The sequence below is a fragment of the Perissodus microlepis genome, chromosome 15 (assembly GCF_051167445.1).
Source record: "Perissodus microlepis isolate ML-2025 ecotype Zambia chromosome 15, ASM5116744v1, whole genome shotgun sequence".
Lineage (NCBI taxonomy): Eukaryota > Metazoa > Chordata > Actinopteri > Cichliformes > Cichlidae > Perissodus > Perissodus microlepis.
Window position 1 is genome coordinate 7,557,968 of NC_140475.1, and position 20,679 is coordinate 7,578,646.

At 39.3% G+C, this 20,679-nt stretch overlaps 2 protein-coding genes across 2 annotated transcripts in view; one reads left to right on the forward strand and one right to left on the reverse strand.

Annotated features, from left to right (window-relative positions):
- Nucleotides 1–55: 55 nt before the first annotated feature.
- Nucleotides 56–7,197, reverse strand: ddx1 (DEAD (Asp-Glu-Ala-Asp) box helicase 1). Its single transcript, XM_084954226.1, has 26 exons — nucleotides 7,123–7,197; nucleotides 6,950–7,001; nucleotides 6,788–6,851; nucleotides 6,673–6,702; nucleotides 6,447–6,543; nucleotides 6,248–6,295; nucleotides 6,053–6,136; nucleotides 5,850–5,933; nucleotides 5,657–5,733; nucleotides 5,494–5,566; nucleotides 5,311–5,387; nucleotides 5,110–5,224; nucleotides 4,825–4,963; nucleotides 4,565–4,625; nucleotides 4,311–4,409; nucleotides 4,091–4,180; nucleotides 3,785–3,973; nucleotides 3,535–3,586; nucleotides 3,209–3,355; nucleotides 2,975–3,066; nucleotides 2,493–2,565; nucleotides 2,296–2,368; nucleotides 1,346–1,388; nucleotides 1,166–1,261; nucleotides 750–870; nucleotides 56–559 (listed from the first exon to the last, which is right to left on the reverse strand). Exons 1-26 carry the CDS (start codon nucleotides 7,136–7,138, stop codon nucleotides 429–431), a joined length of 2,223 nt encoding a protein of 740 aa, XP_084810352.1. The 5' UTR covers nucleotides 7,139–7,197; the 3' UTR covers nucleotides 56–428.
- Nucleotides 7,198–7,262: 65 nt separating this feature from the next.
- nbas (NBAS subunit of NRZ tethering complex) overlaps nucleotides 7,263–20,679 on the forward strand; it is a 187,215-nt gene continuing 173,798 nt past the window's right edge. Inside the window, exons 1-7 of the mRNA XM_084954225.1 lie at nucleotides 7,263–7,525; nucleotides 7,938–7,989; nucleotides 9,158–9,194; nucleotides 11,585–11,662; nucleotides 12,224–12,271; nucleotides 13,298–13,341; nucleotides 19,840–19,973. Coding sequence (XP_084810351.1) covers nucleotides 7,433–7,525; nucleotides 7,938–7,989; nucleotides 9,158–9,194; nucleotides 11,585–11,662; nucleotides 12,224–12,271; nucleotides 13,298–13,341; nucleotides 19,840–19,973 — 486 coding nt within the window. The 5' untranslated portion in view covers nucleotides 7,263–7,432. The remainder of the gene's footprint in view (nucleotides 7,526–7,937; nucleotides 7,990–9,157; nucleotides 9,195–11,584; nucleotides 11,663–12,223; nucleotides 12,272–13,297; nucleotides 13,342–19,839; nucleotides 19,974–20,679) is intronic.

The window sequence follows — 20,679 nt, forward strand, 5'->3', positions numbered from 1 at the left end:
AATACAGATTTGTCTTTCTTTGCTGACGATTAAATGTAAGAAACCAAATCCAAGCTGAGAACGCCACTAACGTTTAATGGAGAAAAGAAAACAAAGTCACTTTCAGTGAAGTTTTACTATATAAATGTCTTAAATGATTCACTCAGCCGTATAAACCAAACCAACCAATCAGAATTAAGTATACAGTATATACGGTTTTCAATTCAAGTATAGCAGGAAGTGACGTCGAAATCATTGTGCCAGCCGTCTCAACAGGCCTTGGCGCTAAATGCAAAACAAAAAATAGTCCTTTGCCATTCAATGCTGAAATTCTGGAAATCCCGACACCTTTTAGTTTATAACTCATGTAAATTAAAAATCAGTTTTGTTTTTGTTTCCCCATTGTATATGATTGGCATGTAGTGCTATTCTGCTAGCTGGAGTTAGGTTCAGAAGGCTCTGAATAGCTGGTTGGGTAGATAACCCAGGTGAAGAAAGGATGTTTGGGCTTCTCTCTCCAGGCTTGCCAGCTCCTGGACGGTTGGGGCCAGAACATCTACGTGACCCTTGTAGTTACCACCTAGACAAAGACGACAGGTTTCCTGGTCAAGCTCAACACACGAGCAGACATAATAAATACTACAACCTGCCTCATGATGCTTTAATGCTCATTATAATCCTTCCAAACAACAGATATATTTTAATGTGCATATGCAACCATTCCCGTAGTCTTGTGCAGACATGTTATCCTTCCTTTTTGTCACACATACCTCCCATCGCTCTGCGCTGCCCATAGGTCACCTTTCCATCAAACTCATCCACGGGTACTTTGATGTCTGGCTCACACTGGGTGATGGTGCACTTTAAATGTTCCTCGATTTCTGATAGGAGCTGTGATCAGAGGAAAAAGGGGAAAAAGAAATGACACAAGCAGAGTTTAAAGTGCCTGATGAGGATGTGTGAGTGAAAGTATGTTGTGTGTAACTTTACTTCCCAACTGGTTTTAAAGGTGAATGTATTGGATTATTAACCTGGCACACCCCAAACCTAAGAGTGATTATGAATGCATGTGCTGCTTATACAGTCCTTTCAAAAGAACTGCTGTATCACACATGTGTTTGTATTTCAAACAGTAAATTGGAGCTGCTGTATCAACCAGACTAGTTTTGTGTGCATCTTTATTCACCTCTTTTTCATTATACCAGATGGTGCATCCTCCATCCTCCTTCAGTCGTGTGTTGTAGCAACCTCTGCCTCGGTTCGGGCAAACATGGTACCACACCTGCACAGGTAGAAAAATGTACTTAAAATCATATACAAAATTCAAACTTATATGGACTAAACAGACACCTATGGTCCACCTTACCTTCTCTTTCTCCATAGCAACTAAGGAGATAGCCAATCCCATTCTGTAAGTCGAAAAGAAATTACACAACATCAATGCTAGGTAGAGATTACATTATAATTTATTGTTTGTCGTCACTCAGGCATGCCACATGAAAGTTTGAGGTGGCAATGATGATGCAGATGATCTGCTCTTGTGACCTTTAAAAGGAACAGATTGAAGAGAAGAAGACGACAAAAGGAAGAAGAAAGAAAGGAAGTAGACGACTTTGCCTTTGTCATCTACTTCCAGATTGACTTTGGCTGATTACTCCTACTTATTTAGGAACTGCGTTCCATTTCGTTAATGCTTTCACCTTCATAAGGGGCAGCCGACTAGAGTGATAGTATCCTACGTTTATCGTTGTTTAAACAAGAACTGTCTTTTTGTTTTGAAAGTGGCGACTTGCTAGAATGATAAATTCTAACCTTGTTTTTTTTCCCCTTCTTTCAGCTATTGTAGTACATACAGGGATGACTGTCCTTCCATGGAGGTTTCTTCCTGTTAAAAAGGAGTTTTTCCTTCCCACTGTTGCCAAGTGCTTGGTCACAGGCGATCATCTGATTCTTGGGGTTCCTTTCTTTCGTTATAATATTGTAGGGTTTTACCTTAGAATATAAAGCAACTTGAGGTGGCTGTTGTTGTGATTTGGCGTTATATAAATAGTGAACTGGTGTAATGCCAATAAAACTGGATTGAGTTGAATTAAATGCATGTTTGTTTTGCCCTTTAAAATCTAGACTGTAATTGGCCTGAATTATGGAAGATTTTTACTGGTGGAACTGCAGTTTGAATTTCCTGATTAACAGCAAGTAAATAATAAATACATTTATACATATATTTTACCAATACAACATGCTCTTTCACACAAACATGTGAATATTAAAATGAATAAATAAGTTAAGTTATAACAAAATAAATTCAGTAGGTACCTTTCAGCTCTTCCCACTCTGCCGATACGATGGACATAGTTCTGCTTCTCATCTGGCAGAGTCACGTTAATCACTGGAGGAAGAAACCATTAACATAAATATATAAAAATATATATAGCAACTCTTCTGTAATGTTCACTGAATATATAATTTTTTATTTGTAAGGTAATATAATTTTCTAGCAAGCATCCATATACCATAAGGAACTCCGTGGATGTCAATTCCTCTGGCAGCTACATCAGTGCAGATCAACAGCCTCACTTCTTTTCTCTGAGAACACAAACAATCCTCAAAAACACTGACTGGTTGCACTTTGTTAACCTCCTAGGACCTGACGTCCACATATGTGGACATCACATTTTGGGTTATTTAGACCAAAATACTCAATTTTGCTCTACAAGGGCCTGATATCCACTTACGAGGACTTTATACTGCTACTGTTCTATCAAAATTTTAAACGAATATCCTCATATGTGGCTCTTATTTTTCTTAAAAACCAAAATAAGGTAAAACAAAAAATCTGGTAATTCTTTGTTTTTACATTCATTGGGCCCCAATATGCCCAGATATCAAAGAGAAATTAAAAATGCATGCCGTGGAAGAGTTCGGGTCTGAGGAGGTTAAACAGCATAAGCAGGTTATGATTTTTGCTTTGTTTTTCCTTTTTTTGTTATTTTACCTTGAAGCGCTCCAGGTTATTTTTCCGCTCATTAGGCTTACGATCGCCATGGAGGCAAACACAGGAAAACTGGTGACCTTTGCTATTTGGACCTGAAGAAGACACACATGAACTCAGCCATTTGTAACTGGGGAAAAAAGACCAAGTATTCATATTTAACTGTGTCTTTTTTCACTTTCTAAACTTCTGTAGTGGCTCAAACAAAAACATCTAAATTGTTCCAACACAGCCTACCTCCTCCTTGCTGAATGAAGTACTGCTCCATGTTGTCACAGTCAATTTTGGTACGACAGAAGATTATAGCCTGGTCCATTTTGTGTTCTTTAATGGCTCTCACCGTGTACTCGCCCTTCAGGATCTTGATGGCCTCTGACCACATTTCTGACTCACAAAAAGACACCCACACGCCTTTACTGAAGTTCATATTAAGGTAAGTGTTATCTGTGTTGTTTATGTGATGTGTATACTGACTGGAGTGAATGGACAATAATGACATTTTACACTTTCTATCAGGGTGATGAAGATGAGCGGTCTGAACTGTGCTGCCCAACTGCACCTACCTGCAGTATTGGCTCCTGGTTTGGTGTTATCATTTGAATGAACTTCATCAGTCTACCCAGAGAAACAGAGGAAACAGCTAAATCACCACAACTCTAAACTAAGACAAAGACATGAGAACAACATACATAGTGTAAAATAAAAAGGTGATTATTCCTCCACCCAAGTCTGAAACACAGCCGAATTGCTTAACTTGATGTTTCAGTACTTTTCTGTTTATTCAGTTTCCTTCCCCGAGCATGAGGAACTCACCCGGATGTGGTTCTTGCCGAGGCGCTCCCACAGATGGTCGCTCTTAGGATTGACGGGCACCACTACGTGGTGGACAGACTCCGGAACAGAGTCCTCCCCCTTCAGATCCACCCAGGTGGGAAAGTGCATGATGCGCTCGGATAACTTCTTCACATCGAATGAATGCAGTGTCGCTGAGCATACAATGACCTGGAAAATAAAGAGATCGTCACCTAAACTACTAATGCCAGCAAACATCCTTCTACTACAACATCTATCACAGTACACAGGTTTAATTTCACACATGTAATTTATGCTCAGCATTACCTGCAGTCTCTTGCCATCAGAGGTGACCTGGGGGATTTGATTATGGATCCTGTTGATGAAGTCCGTATAACCTGCTGACAGGAGGCCATCCTGAGATACACAAAAGACACAAAATAGTTAAGGGATTTTATGCTATATTATATATATCAACCATTAAAAAAACCCCAAAACAAAACATATGTGTAATCTATAAAAAAAAAACAAAAAAAAATTCACATACACACTCATCCAGCACCAGAAAGCGGACTTCAGACAAACTCAGTTTCCCAGTGGAAATGAGGTCATCCAATCTACCAGGTGTTCCCACCACAATGTCAATCTAATTATAAGATGACACCAGAGAAAAAAAAAGAGGAAAAATGACATCCGATTAAAAAACATATTTCAACAATTTGATTTACAGTAATTAAAACTAAGTCAATGTTTTTTGTTTTTTTGGGGGTGGGAGTAGGCGTAACTGTACGTGTCACATACCCCCTGTTCCAGAGCAGCCAGCTGGTCTTTGGCAGCCACACCACCAATCACCAGCAGCTCCCTGCAATGACAGACTGACAAATTACCAAAATAGCATGGCTCCATCTGGTGGTGTAAATATCGCAGGCAAATGATGTTTTTAAAGGGATGACAGAATAATCTGTATTGTTACTAAAAATGCATTTTTATTTCTTTTTTTAAGTCGAGGTTTTGTTCAGTTTGTGTCACTCAGTGTCGATACCACCTCCATGCTGTCATACCTGAGTTTGGGATTATCCACATATTTCTTAAACTGTGTGACATTGTTGAGGGTTTGTTCAGCCAGTTCTTTAGACGGCTCAATGATCAGGGCTTTGGGTGAATTTGAGGATGTTTTCACCTGACTCACGTTGGCACTGCCTGCACAATCACAGAAGAAATATTGTACTTGGCATACTCAAATTTGAAAATGTACCTTGTTTTAACACCAGTGAGTGAAAGAAGGCATATACCGTAAAAGGAACAATCTCGTCTTAAGTGCCTGAAATGAGGTTGAAAGCACACACCTGTCTGAGAAGATTTGACAGCATGACCCTCTGGTGCCTGGTCCAGGGCAACAAATCCACTCTTAGGGGGATGTTTAAAATCTTCTCCTCCAAAGTTAAACTTTAGCTCTGCATTCTGTAAAACAGAAAAGATGATGGTGTCAGTCAGGCATCCGTTTTTTATGTTCTCTGCCATCACTGTGTTGTCTTATCCGTCGATACCTTGAGCACACAGGAAGCAAAGAAAGCTTGATTCTTCAGATTTTGAGGGATTTCAAAAGCCACACCCAGGTCGTTACCTGATGAAAAAAAAACACAACATAAACCAATTATGAGTTATTTCTCTATTTCTAACAACTTTGAATAGGTTATTTATTTTTCATAATAGAAAAACTGGGACCATACCATTTTTAGAGAATGAAATTTGGCTCTTTTCTAGATCCAGGTAGCATCCAATAGTGTCATGCATGGTAAACTCCTAAAAAAAATAGCAAAGAGAACCCATTTAAAAAAGCATTCCCAAATTTCTTTAAACGTGTAAATAATATGATCTTTCATTATCTGTTACCTCCCCATAGCTGTCAAACTGCTTGTTGTTGGATTTCTTTCCAGTCCCACCAAAACCAAACCCATATTTATCAGTTCCTAGAAAGAAAAACAAAGAGTCTGGTGTTAAATTACAGTAGTGCCCTGGTGAAATAAATTGTTTAAAGTGGAGCATTTTCTGCTGCATTAATACTGTAGATGGTAGAAAAGAATACCCAGGTCCAGAGCCGCCTGACTGGTAGACCAACCCACCCGGCAAAGGCCCTGGTCATGGCAGGTCACCTCATAGTAGTACTTCCCTAAACAGAAAAACTAACATATAAGGACTGATAATAATTTACACTTTTATGTTTCTTGATCCATCATATGATTATTTGATTCTCTGATCACTCCCTAAGCACTTCTGTACATCACACACCTTTGGTGACACCTTTAGTGGAGCGACAGCCATGCCACTCTTTGAACTCCCTGCTCTGGCAGCACTGTCCATCTGACCCAATTGCTAAGAAGAAAAACATTAAAAGGCAATGAGCAGATGTTGTTTAAAAAATCAAAACAAAAAGCTGGAAAGTGACATTTACATAAACATTGCATGTTTATGATCTGTTCTTACCGAAGGCTGTACTGCGATCATAAGGATTCATCTGCCAGCTGTTGAAAACTGAGACAAAACAAAAGAAGAGCAGGTCAAACGCCTGCAGAACACTCTATACTGTCTACCCAACATTAAAAGTCTTAAATTATATGCACACACTTAAGATGGCATATGAATCATGAAGCCTGAAACCAAATAACTGATTAAATATTCTCACTGGCTCCTCCAGTTTTAATAGAGGCTCTGCCCTTTTTGCCCTCCTGCTGATCCTTCAAGGTCTCGTACACAATCTGGATCACAGGGATACTGAAGGCCTGAGGAGGACAATGGGAAACTGTCATGACTCAGTAAGTGTGAAAATAAATATATACAGTGTAGACATACAAAGAAAAAAAAAAAAAGAAGGCATTTCTCCCAAGTTTGTGTCGCTGTTAAGTACTTACTCCTGTTTTGCCACTGCCAGTTTCCGCAGCCTTAGAAGACAGAAAAGTCAGATGTCAGCCTCGCAGCAGAGTGCAAATATCTGTGAGCCAAATGTGTCCAGAGAACCAAGCTTACCATGAGCACATCTCCTCCACCAAGGATGAGGGGGATGGACTCCGCCTGGATGTCAGTAGGCAACCTGAAAACCGATTATATATTTAGTCAGTTTGATATCAAATATTAAAATGTAAGCATACAACAGCATGCATGATTTTGCAAATTTGTAGCTGGACTCACAGCCAGTCCATCTCTTCCACAGCCTGCGCGATTTCAGGCATTACCCCCATTTCTGTTACATAAAAACACATATTAAATGGTTGAGTGGGCTTACGTAGCTTCAAAACGGCAGTTGATGTGTAAGCAATTTAAAACCGTAACGTCAAAATTAAGTAGGAATGTAAAAATCTCACCACCAAACGCTGCCATTGCTGCTGCTAGTACAAGTGCAACGCAACCGGATGTGCCGGTCAGCAAAGGCTCCCCCTCAACAGCCAAGCAAAATTAGTTCCGGATAGTGAACAAGTTCGTAAAAATAAAGCGGGGGGTTGAGAAAAAATGTCGCTTGTGGACTTGAGATACAAAAGCTAATATTAACATTTATAATAAGCCAAATAAAATCACAAAACCGCTTTTATAGACGGTTAGCAACAGTTCAATTACAAACGCGTTTCTTTATAGTTTGTCCCTGCTTGTCGCCGTAGATTTCTGACAGCTGTAAACATGGCCGAAGAAAGCTTAATTGAGGGCGAAGAAGAAAACATTTTATACGATTTACTGGTTATTACTGAATGGCCACCAGAGACGGACACTCAGGTTGGTAGCTTTCACTTTTGCGGTTTTTTATTCACGGCGTAGCTCTTGTGGTGAGCAGCTATCTGTAGAAATGACCAGCGAAACACAACCGCCTTGAGTTTCGTGGGGTCAGCCGCCCAGAGCCACGTAGCACAAATACATGATAAGTTGCAGTTGGTTGTCTTGATAAACAAAGTTTCACCTTTCCGTCGCACGTCATACATCACACAGCAGAGCAGCGAGTGCTCATTTAGCACTAGTGTCCTGCATACCTTTCATTTACCTGCAGCTTTTATAATGATCTAAAATCAAAAATCTGCTCTGTCAGAGAAACGACCTATCACTAGGTTTCATTAAAACTCCAGAATGAAATTGGAAAATCAATATCAAAATATGACAATCGCAGCTCATCTGTTACTATTTTACATTACAGTTGCGAGGCAACAAGGAGTACAGCACCTCTCTAATTGCAAAAGCTGTGACAGGTAAGTTCTGATTTTCGTTGCCATGGTGTGATAATATGCATGCATGCATGCATATGTTGCATATATACAGTACTTGCCCGAAGCAGTTACATTCTCACATTGATTGTAGCTATTCTAAAATGATCAATAAACTTACCAACAGTCCACCACGCCAATCTTTATATGTATTTTGCTTGATGTTCTTTTATTTATGACACCAGAATACAGTATGGAGATCATAGAGGCTGGAAGGCATACAATCTTCTTACTGAGATATTAAAGTCCATCCAGCATCCAGTACTGTGCAAAAGTCTTGATTCATGAGTTCATCTTGAGTTCATCTATTTTCATATTTGTGATTTATTGAAACTGCAAATTAAACAAAATCTGTGAAAGTCTATTTTCCTCATTCAAAAATGATCATATCATATCATGTGATAGATCATATCATATTATATCATATCACAACATGATGCCAGAGTCTGTTATAGATGACAGTTTCTCTTCATATTCTAATGTAAATGCTTCCAGAAACATTGATCCTGTTTGGCTTAATCTCTGAGACTGAGGCTAGTGTTGTCCAGATCTCAGCTGTTACTTTAAGCTGTGCAACTGAGGATTGTGTGTGGAGTTCTCTGATGTTTACATCAGTTTTTCCCCAGGATTTTCAGGATTCCTCCCACCAGAAAAACAATCTCCATGGTAATCTGAATCTCCAAATTGGTCCAAATAGTCAATAAAAAAAATCAAATAAACAAGCCAGTCACATTTCTGCAATTGTAGTCATTGTTGAATAACAGAATGCTATAAAAAATAATAAAATGCTAGCCTAGAACACTATTCTTAAGAAAACCCTGTTTAATAAACATCAAAATTTTACTGATAAGGCATCATTTTTAACATCATTCTGTTTGAGCCATGTCTCTTTAGCGTTGCCTCCTTATAAAAGAGGAAAACCACTTGCTTCAGTTTGGATGTGAGTGAAGTAAAGCTGAGTCTGTGCTTGTGGCCCAGAGTCTTAAATTACAAGCATATGATAGCATTAGTGTAAATTTTAAGGCTGATAACATATGGCCACGTGTGCTAGGATCTCAGCAAGTAAAATCAGTAACAATGAAACAAAGAGAAAAAACTAAACTTTACGTGATCAGACATTTATTAATAACTACCTGTCATACATTTCTTACAGGCCCTTTCCGCTTGGTCCTTCACTATTTGTGGTACAGGTAAGTCATTATTATTTTAAAAAGGATTGCTGTCTGCTCCAGGCATGACTTGATGTTATTTCACCAGTGTAACAACATGCTGCATAAAGCTGTGACTCCTAGTGCTTAATATTAATCCAATTTTTACAGATACGCATATTTGATAACAATCTCAAACCTTATGGATGAAGTAATGTGATTGTTTTTCTTTGGCTTTGACTATGAAAATCTTGTGTCGGGAAGACTTTTAGTAATGTGATGTACATAGTGACAAGAACTTTATTCTGATTTTTTTTCTGTCTTGGTAAAAATATTTGAGTATTAAATGCGCTAAAAATTAACACGCTTCATTGCTGTTTTTTAAGTGACGCGATAAGCAGCAGCACTAACAGTGCTACTGAACTGTAAAAGGAACCGTGTCAACTCTTTTACTCAACAGATGTAACTTGGCAATGCAGATTAAAAAATATCATAATTTTAGTTTTATTATAGGTGAAAAATAAATTATATTATTAATTATTGTGATTTTTAAATAATTAATAATAACATAGTAAAGCTAAATGACGATACAGCCGTCAACATATTGACATAAAGTCAAAACATTTCAAACAGAAAGTTCTTGGTATTTGAAATAAGGCCCCTTGCTTGTCTGCTATGTCTTTAAAAAAATATCAAATGTATCAGAATTTGTTACAATGTACCTCATGTTTCAAATGAGATGTTCAAAATGTGGACTTTTTGCATACTGTTTTAATCAGTATGTCCCTCTGAAAAAATGCTGCCCATGCATATATGCTATACCGTCTACCATCTTAAATGTTTAATTATAAAGGGCAATAAAATGCATTTTTTTTCCTTTTAGGTGTGTATCTTGAATATATATTTATAGTGCTATAGTGCATTATATTGCTAACTAAGATGACAGCTTACTGCAACCCATAACACAAGTCAGTCATTGGCTTAGGTCAGGGGTGTCAAACATAAGGCCTGGGGTCCAGAATCAGTCTGGGAAAGACTCAAATTTGGCCCACAAGTTGGCCAACTAATTTACCCGCTGTTGTGAAAAGAGAGCAGCCAAAAGTAGCTTCATATTGACCCACATGTTTTGTAGGTAAATGTTACAGCAGTCTGAAAATATTCTTCTCACACTCTCCCGATATATCGCGCTAACACACGCAACGATTTTTCCTGCGGTAGATTCTGTAATTCTCTAGCACCAAGGCCTGCTTATCCTCTCAGCGGGTGGTTTGCTGGCAACATCAATAACCTTATTAAATATTTAAGAACTCCTCCAGCCATGTTTATGTCCCAGTTCCCCTTCTCTTTCTGTGGATGAGAATGTATTAGCAATTGTGTTTGATAGAATGAGGCTGTTGTCCACATGCTGTGCTATTTGCATTTGTTGAATGGGGGAACGTGTTCTGCCGAAAACACTTTTACACATATTTATATTTGTGTTTAGCAATTGTAGAAAACATATGTGCTGTGGCTAATGTTGCTAACTACTGTATTCAAAAACGAGGCTGTACAGACAGGAAAAAAAATCTATATAAATTATGAATGAACCCCCCCAATACCCACCCACAATACAAAATTTTCTGTCCAGTCATTGTACCTGTTTGATTTCATAGCGATGTTTTTGCATTTGTTAAGTCACTTAACGCTGACCTTTGAGTCATTCAAGCATAGAAAAGGCTCCTAACTAAAGGGATGAACCGTTGTTGTGTCTGTTCAAAGGACCAGTTTAAAACTGTAGCATTATCAAGAAAGCTCCTCACTGTGAGTGAAGACAAAGTAAACTGTGGCCAGGACGATTATGAAAATGTTCATAATATTTAATTTAAATCACTCTCATCCAGCTGAATATGAACATTTTAAAGACTTTAACAAAGGCAAAGCAGGTAAAGCTAAAGCTGTCCAGAGCTCCAAGCCAACCATAATCCAGCAGCCTCAGTATGAGCAACATATCAAAGCAGGAAAGTTGTGGAGTTGAGTGAAAAAGAGAAAGACATTGATATGGTGTTATTGTCTGACGTTATGAACATAATGGATGCACATAACTGACATTTGGTTTATTATATACAGTAAATCTGTTGCACCTGCCTTTGTTTTGGTAGGGAAGAAAATTGATCGATGAATATCCTGACAGTTATAGTTCTTGGAAGGAAAATCAAAATCAGCAAATCCAAGTCACTCATTTTAAAATGAGTGACTTGGATTTGAGTTGACTTGATTTTAATAAAATAACATAATGTAGTTACATCCAACAACCTATATAAAATCACTTGTAATATAATTTGTATGCACTAGACCTTTTAGGTATAGTACTCTGTTAATGTACCTACTGACTAATGTTTAACCTGTTATAATTTGTTTTCTTCTTCTCGTTTATTTGACCTTGTGTTTCTCAGCCCCTCCAGCTCGTCCCTGCCTCTCGGTCTTGTCCGCCTGGCAAACAAGCAGATCAACTGGCAGCTGGTGCTTGCAAGGTGCAACAAAAACACACACGCTCACTTACAGACATGCTCCGTCTCTGTAATCAATACCTGAATGTGAGCTACTTTGTTGCTGACACACACTAAGTCTTTCTCTCTCTCCCCTTGCCTATCCCCTCAGCCTATCATTTAATTGCACTCATTACAACAGACAAACCAAGTAGAAAGGCAGTTTTTAATTGACTATCGATTCCACCATCCGAGACAGTGAGAAGCGTGGTCAAAGATGCTGCAGATGTCCATTAGTTTGATATGGCTGATTTCTGTCTGCCCCTTTTCTCTCTCATTTTATTTCCTCTGAAACTCTTTATGCTACGCTTAATGCTCCCGATTATTACTGTTCCTTCTCTCTTTCCCGTCCTTATCATTTCAACCCCCCCACAATATCCCACACATAATCTTTTCACTCTTGAGGGTCTTCATCTAATTTTGATTTATATTATAATCAATAACATCTATGTATGTCTTTCTTTCTTTGCTCTTCTGCTTTTCTTCTGTTCTCTTTGATTTTTTTTTTCAGTGATTCCTGACCCATTCTCTTGTTTTACTCCACAGCAATGGCAAACTCTTGGCAGTGGTTCAAGATCAGTGTGTGGAAATTAGGTAATTACTGAACTCTGTCTCTGTCTTTGAGGCTGTGTGTGTGTGTTTGTGTGTGTGTGTGAGTGATAGTCTTAATTAAGGGGGTGATTTATCACATCTCGCTTTAACAAAGAAGTCCAATGTCAGCTTGCATTTAAAAGATGAAAACTGTGTTTCGAGCATCAGTACAGAGTGTAATCCATCACAGGAAAATATTTGAATCAGTTTAGTGTACTTTCGTAGCACCCGTTTGAAAAAATTCAAGCTAACAATGAAAACACCAATGCTTCCCTTTTCATTTGTGGGTGTATAAGGAAAGCGATCAAAACATACACACACATGAATATCTGTGTTCTTTTTCAGTGCTTGTAATTATTTCCTGACATAAATCCAATTTCCCCGTGCGCAGAAAAAATGCACTCAGTCAGCAGTGTGCTTCACTGACATAATGTAGTGCTTTAAAATGAGCAAAATTTCAAAATGAAAATCTATAGCCGTGAACTAGATATATTAGGATGTCTTACTCTCTGGAGACTAATGGTACACTCATTGTAAAGCGTTTGCTCCACGTGACCCTTTGTGTAATTGGAAGTCGGTTTCATACATGGAGCAATATGAAAAAGCTGAATGTTTCTGTTTCTCAGTATGCTCAAATTTAAATGTAGTTGACCTTTTATGATCAAGAGCAGTCAGGTCTCTTCACTTTTGCCTCTGCTTGATAGCGTGGGCTACTCTTTTGTCCTTTTTTCACACTGTTGTTGTTTAATCACAACATTTTATAGCTGCGCTTCATGGCATGAATTGAGTTGTGTGAGTGGGTGTTAAGTCAGCTCAAGGCCTTATCCCCTGAGCTCCTTTAAGAGTCTGTCGAAACACTGCCTACCCCCACTTGTCTGCTTGATCTATTGAGCTACTTTAGTTGGCAGGCCGTCAGTGGCTGTTATAACCCAACTTATACCAGTTCGTATAAGAAGTGTATCAATGTCTCACTGTGCAATGCCACCTCTCCTTACTTTTTTTTTCTGTGTGTGCACGTTTCCTCCTCAGGTCTGTGAGAGATGACTTTGGCTCACTCATTGGGAAGTGCCAGGGTAAGACCTTGTCCCTGTGTATTATCAGTCACATTCTTGTTCCTGGTAAATGACGATTAAATCGCCATAACTCACTTCACTAAGCACTCCGTTTGTTTTATAAATGATGATGGGGGTTACTGTTGTAGAGTACAGTATGTGTGCCCTTGTACTCCTTTATGTGGTATGTCAGATGCTTTAAGTTTATTTAAGAGATCTGGTTTGTGTGTGTGTTTTCATATACCATGTAATGAACTACTCTAGTTACACGTATATGAATAGAAAATAATACAATTTTACTGTGTTAATGCCTTAAAGTCTAGAACCCAAAAATCCAACCTTTAGTTGCTTTATTGTTGTTTAATTTTGTATTTATTGTTCTGTTAGTCTGAGCGCAGGTGACTAACTCAGAAATAGAAAACATTTTTAAGGCCTCTGGTGGATAAACTATGCACCATCAACACTCTCCTATCTCTTCTTTTCTTTAATTTTTTATCTCTTGGTCATAATAAATGCCAGAAGGAAAAAGTTGGTGAACATCTGCTTTAGTTCTTCTGTGGTTTATGAGCCCTTTTGGTGCTAGTTTTTAATAATGTAGGTTTATTTTGTGTTTTCAGCTTAATAATGGCGTCCTTAATTTGCATCAACATCCCATTGGACCTCATGTTGAGAGTTGAACAGCTATGAAATACAAGTTTAATAAGTGAACGCATTTGCCTGAATCTGAGAAAAGCATAAAAAATCTTGAATCAACTCCAGACTTTTTATTTGCTTAATATTTCATAGCATAACAAGGGAACAGGCCTCACCTGGACATCAAACTGCTGGCTGTAATTCAGTTAAAGCTGAAAGTCTGCACTTTGTTTGAGTTAAAATACACTTTAGTCTTGTACAAAGGCAAAATTGCTTGAATTGTTATTGCACAAATACTCAGGATTCTGATTGTGTATTAGAAATGGTATACACATCTCAAGCCTTGCAGCTGACTGACAACCTGTCCAGTCTGCCACCCCATGATAGCTGGGATACGCTCCAGCCTCCCAATGACCCTGGACATACTGTTGGTTTCACATTAAGTTACTGGACATATTAAATATCCTAGCTATACTGTTTTAGGATTAGGAATCAACCAAATAGCTACTGTGGCATCCACCTCTGATGTCAGTATGCCTCTGAAAGCAGGCATTACACTAGTAGAATACAACCAGTGTGGCTAAATAATAAGCATTGTGTATTTACAGTGTAAATATAGCTGTTTTTAGTATTATTTAGAACCGTAGCATGTGTATACAAAACCTCATAAAATCAAATTGATGTTAAAAGCAATAACTGTAAACGCTGTAGGTATTAAAGCTGATTTACATCCCCTGAATAATTAGAAGAAATTATGTATTTGGATCAGCAGTCCTTAATTTGGAGACTTGTTTCTACAAATGATCCCACACAATCCTTCAGGGCAGATTGTCAGATTTTATAGATGCATAAATTAGAGTACTGTGATGACGTTGAACTGTGTCGATTCACTGGCGTCTGTGGATCACTGCAGAGTAAAGCGCTGTTATGAATCTGCTGTGAATGAAAGCAGGGAAACAAAGGAATCGGAGCTGCTTCGTGTGGCATCTTTCCATCTGCAGCTATCAAAAGTCCACTATGTGATTGAGGTTGACTCTTAAGCTGTAGTTCTAAATTCACTGTATGTAAATTGAACATTATGTTATGCACAATATTTGTTGTGCTTCTTAACGTCTGCTCTGAGCTTGGAGTGTGTGTGAGACTGTGTGAAAGACACGTGAACAGCATCCGGGATAATCACCTCGGTGTCTACATGATCGCTCATTAAACGCAGCCTTGTTGTGACAGATAAAAACAGTTAGTCTTAATTAGACGATGAAATTGTGTGCTGTGTTAGTTTTATTGCTGTATCTGAACATAGGTAAGCCCCAACTTTCTGTGAGCTCAGACGTTTAAAACATATAATGCTGAAGTGTCTTGAAATGCAGTTGGACAGATTTAGATGTTTTATATTTATGGTTTGTTTATTTTTTGTTGTTTTTGTTTATTTAAGCCTACAGTGGTTATGGTGTTATGTAACAAATCCAGATATAATCCACCCCCCAGCACTAATGGACCACTTGGTTCATAATTACCTTACTCAACACCGTTTCCTACATAAGTGTAATAATTTTGATCTGATAAGCTACTGAATAATACTACATTTTAAGGCGCTATATCTAAGTATTTTACTCTGAAAGTTCAGCCATCCCTGGCCCGGACTCATGATCTACTTCTCCTATTTTGGACAGGGCACTATATAGTCTGCCCGTGAAGAGAGTGCACTTTAAGACTGTGAAATCGAACTTGGCTTATAAAATGCTTACATATATAAGACCTGTAGGTCCACTCAGCGACCACTTCAACAGGTCCACCTTGCTAGTACCCGCTTTTTGCCTTCAGAACTGCCTCAGCTCTTTGTTGCATTCAGCCTCAGTTTTCTGTCTGTAGCTGAAAGGAGTGGCACCCGGTGTGGGGTGGATTTTTTTTTATTTTCTGGCTGCTGTAGCCCATCTGCTTGCAGTTCAATTTCATACATAAAAGATGGATTTAGTCTACATTTGCTGCAATGCTGGCATGTTTCCCCTGGGAACCCACTGCTGTTCCCACTGCTCATGCTGATCACAAACCTTTCAGTGCCTGTTGCAACTGCAGTAGAATTGAGCTCAAGCCAATCAAACACCCTCGTCTTAAACCAGGTTCTCTTTCTGACAGAAGCTGTCAGGAGGGGGTAAATCCAGGCAGGTCTGTTAGAATAACAGGCAATATAATGGGATGGTTACTATGGCTTCTAAAAGTGTCTGAACAATAAATTGACAATACTGGCGTCAATTCAAATATGAGAAGTGTCGCTGCCAGATTCCCTTTGCTGTCCTTTATGTTTCTGATATTTCTAGGCATTACAAACAAGAAGGCATTGGTCATGAGTGTATACACTCTTCTTTCACTTTGTTAGGTACAGCTTGCTGGTAATTGGTTGGACCCCCTTTTTCCTTCAGAACAACAAGGTGCTGGAAACATTCCTCAGAGACTTTGGTCCATATTGACATGATAGCAATCACACAGTTGCTGCAGATTGGTGGGCTGCACATACTTGTTGTGTTCATCCCAAAGGAGCTCTATTGGGATGAGCTCTGGTGACTGTGGAGGGCATTTGAGCTTTGTGACAACAGACATCAGAAGTAGTAGAGTGTGGTCATAAAGGGATGGTCAGGAATAATGCTTGGATATGCTGCAGCATTTAAATCATGGGGGACCAAAGTGTGCCAAGAATCGCCACCACCAGCCTGAACTGTTGACATAAAGTGAGATAGATCCATGCTTTCACGTTGTTTACGTCAATTTCTGACCCTACCATCCCAATGTGGATGTATCCAGGAAAATTCAAGTAGATAAGCAATTTGTGAAATACTAAGACCAGCCAATCTGGCACCAACAACTAAGCCACATTCAGAGTCACTTAAATCGCCTTTCCTCCCCATTCTGATGTTTGGTTTAAACTTCAGCAGGTCTCTTTACCATGTTAACGTTCCTCAATGCATTCATTTGCTACTAGGGCTGTTCGATATAATGATATATATCGGATGACGATATAAAAACGTCTGTCGTTTCATTTTACGCTATCATTTGTTTCGTGGTGTCGCAAAATAAACTGTTTACGGCAATATTTTTTCATTGTTTTGATGGTCACTGTAGTGGCTATATTCATTTCTTAAAGTTCTCTCTTTCTCTTATATTTAATATAACCACACTACAGACGACAAGCGCCTGTTTTTATGCGTTGTGGTTAGCAACAACGACGGTAACACCATCGCGTGTCCGCTTGTTTATGTTCCACATAAACCTTTCACAATAAAGCTCAAGATGCTGTTGAGACTTTTCAAAATAAACTGAATCACGTGAAAGAGCAGACTATTTACGGATGAGAAGTAAAAAAGAGCCGCCAGGTGCTAAAAAATAAACCTTAGACTCAAACGTTAGAACAGGCTTTTCCCCGCAGCACGCCGTGTAATAAATACTCACAAAGAAAACGGCAGCCATTACAACTTATGTCTAAAAATGTATCGTTTCATGCATCAGTTAAAACACTCGACTACAAGTACACGACGCGCAGCTGGAAATACTTCCCGCAAGTCGAGCTGCCCGAGAGTCACAGAATTTACAGAAAATGTTACATTTTGTGATTTATATCGTTATCGGGACGATAGAATTCTTATATCGGGATATGACATTTTGGTCATATCGCACAGCCCTAGTTGCTACCATGTGATTTATGGTTTATGAGATATTTACGTTAACAAGCAGTTCAACAGGTATACCTAACAAAATGGCCAGTGATTTATTTATTTTTTTGGACCTATAGCTGTGTTTAAAATGGCAAACAAATCACAACATGTTCTGAATTCCAGTTTTGTGCCCATATTTTCTTTTTCATTAATTTTTCATGTTTTATTTTTGTTTTTGTCATCTCTGCCGCACCTTTTCAGTCTGCATTGTGTCTATATTTGTTCTGTTCCGGCTAGTTGTCATTGTGGGCCGTTAATGGTTCAAAGTGTGGATAACAGTAGCCCCTGGGCCTGTGTAAACCTCAGCCTCCCTACTCTTTTTTTTCAATCCATTTCATTGCTTTTTTCCCTCCATTTTTCTTTTACTTCATTTCATTTCACGGAGATTTGTCCTAATGGATTTCACTGTGATCCTGCCTTTAATGGCATTTGTGTTTAATGGATAAGTGTGTGTGGTGTGTGCTTTACCGCCTTTTCTTTTTCTTGTGCAGTTGTTTTTGTGTGTTCGTTTCAATGCGTCCACACCTGTGTATCACTCTGCCAGTCCAGTCCCCAACCCCCTCTTCAACTCGTCCTCATTGCCTGCTTCTGTTACAGCGGAGTTGTCTCTCACCTGCGTGCATAATTCATAAGAGTTGAGTTCTGATAAATGCATCTGCAAGGCTTTAGATGGAAGGCTTCTGTTGGGTCATTGGGTGCAATTCTCCTCAACTTCAGCATCTGCCATCACTAGAAAAATAGACAGTAGCATCCAATTTTCCAGCTCCCCAAAAAAGCCATCTATGTGGAAATGGAGCCCTCTCAACTGCAGAACAACATACTGTATACAATTCATAATGGGAGACAAGATGGCAAGAGAGGCAGTGTGAGAGGGAAATAAAAAAAAGAAAGAAAGAAAGAAAGAAAGAAAGAAAGAAAGAAAGAAAGAAAAAAAAAAAGATTGAAATATGGAGCCAAAAAGAGTAAAAGAAAACTAGAAAAGAGTAGCAGATGCACTTGGTACTTATGGTTTTCATAACGGCTACATGTTCTTGTCTGCTCCTAAGCTGAGTGTCTCAAAGGTGTGTTAAATCACGCACTTCCTTCCTAAGGTACGCTCTGATACTTAGGCCTTCAAATCTGGGGAGCTATTGTGTCTCTCAGTGTGTCGGATTCATTGTTTTCCCCCTCTCTTTTTCGCTCAGCGCCCCCCTTTCTCTCATTTTCTCTCTCTCTCTTTGTCTGTCTCGCCTCCCACTTCTTCCCTTTGTTCTTCATTTAAAATTCTAGTCATACAATATCCAACGCCTCCATTAGTTTGCAGTATTGCCCACCAGGGGTTGCAGCAGCACTCTGCAGCCAAGAAATTCAGTACAGGAAAACGCCAATAGCGCTGTTATGTGATATCAACAAAAACATAACTTCCTTTTTAGAAATTTATTGCTTAGACCCAGCACCCGTGGTATCATATTATGTTTCACACTGTTCTCCAACTGCAAAAATCTGAGACTGCGCTAAAAGTTGCATCTAGTTTAATGCCTGAATGATTATTCTGCTGAGTTTGTGCTCATGTTTGCACAAGTCTTCGCCCATTTACCCCCCAACTGCTCCATACTGTTTAATGTGGCGATCAGGTATTCAAAACCGGCTCAGGATCAGAGGCCTGTCAGACTGCCCAGGCTCTTCTATCAGAGGGAAGGATGACAGCGAAGCCTTGAGAAAATGCCAGCAGGCACGGATGTGCTTCATCACAGTGATATGGTTACACTCACAGCACAGCTGAGCCAGCAGATTGCTAAAGCGTAGTCTATACTTCAATAAAAGTTCAATTTATGGTCTCCGTTCTCCTCCCCACCTTTCTCTCTGGCTCTACCTTTATCCTCATCTCCCAATACGTGTGTGTGTGTGTGTGTGTGTGTGTGTTTGTGTGAAAGTCTGTGTGCATGTCTTTGATAGATAATTACTGAGTTTTACGTTTGAGTAACCTTCCAAGATGATCTGGATCGGACCTTGCGCACATTGTGTTGATGTGTCGCATTAGCCTTATCTGACTCCTCTCATCCATATTCATCATCAGCACACGTCGGATCACAAGGGATTATTCGCAGAGTTTCTCATCTGACTTAATTTGTAATCCTTGGTTCCTTGAACGTCTTGTCATTCTTCCTTTCTGTTTTACGTTCTGTTTCATCACCTGCTACAGTGCCGAAGGACCCAAATCCCCAGTGGCGAAGGGTGGCATGGAGCTATGACTGCACTCTGCTGGCCTACGCTGACAGCACCGGCACCGTGCGCCTTTTCGACCTCATGGGCAGCGAACTCTTCGTCATTCCGCCGGTAACAGTCCTTCTAAGAAAAAAAAAAAAGTCAATGTTTCAAGCTGTGTGTGTGAGTCAAAGTGAAAACCAGCACCTTCCTGTTCTTAGTTTGATCCCCCTCTTAGCTCAGGATCCATCAGCACAACCGTGCAAGTATCATAGTCAGAGTTATTCCATGATTCCCATCTCCATAGTTTCTTCTATTTTCTCAGATGATCCCTTCGGCTACAGTATGTTATATCTTATTTCACTGAATGCATTTGTGGTATGATATATGGAGGAAAGCATCAGTTTTGAGTTTTGGAAAATAGTTTCTTATTCTGACAAAATGATAGAACGCTACGGGAGATTTGGTGCTACTTCTGGCTGCAGGAGGATTCAGGCCCGTAATCTTACCTCCAGAGATGGGCTGAGCTGTGCTGTTTCAGTGCAGCACACATTTTGCTGGGCACTTTGAGCTGTCTGTCACTTTTGAAGAAAATGTCTCCTTGTCAGACACACTCTGTGCTCTCTTTGCCCGTCACTTCTGCTTTCTAATTCACTCTCTGTTTGTTCTTCTCCATTGTGTCCCATTTCTCCCCCCATCTTCATCACCTTCCCTCTTTAATTTTTCATGCTAGCTTCTCTCTGTCTCCCCTAGAACCTCCTGTATTTCTCTCCTCTGTCATCCTTGCATGTGTCTCTCTTAGTACCTCTCCCTGCACTTTCAAGTCCATGTGCCATTC

What these genes read in the sequence shown, in the direction of transcription:
- ddx1 (XM_084954226.1), bottom strand. An exon ending in GTGGAGGAGATGTGCTCATG is followed by an intron (nt 6,703 to 6,787) that starts GTAAGCTTGGTT and finishes CTGTCTTCTAAG; the next exon opens with GCTGCGGAAACTGGCAGTGG. An exon ending in TGTCAAATCTTCTCAGACAG is followed by an intron (nt 4,964 to 5,109) that starts GTGTGTGCTTTC and finishes GTGATTGTGCAG; the next exon opens with GCAGTGCCAACGTGAGTCAG.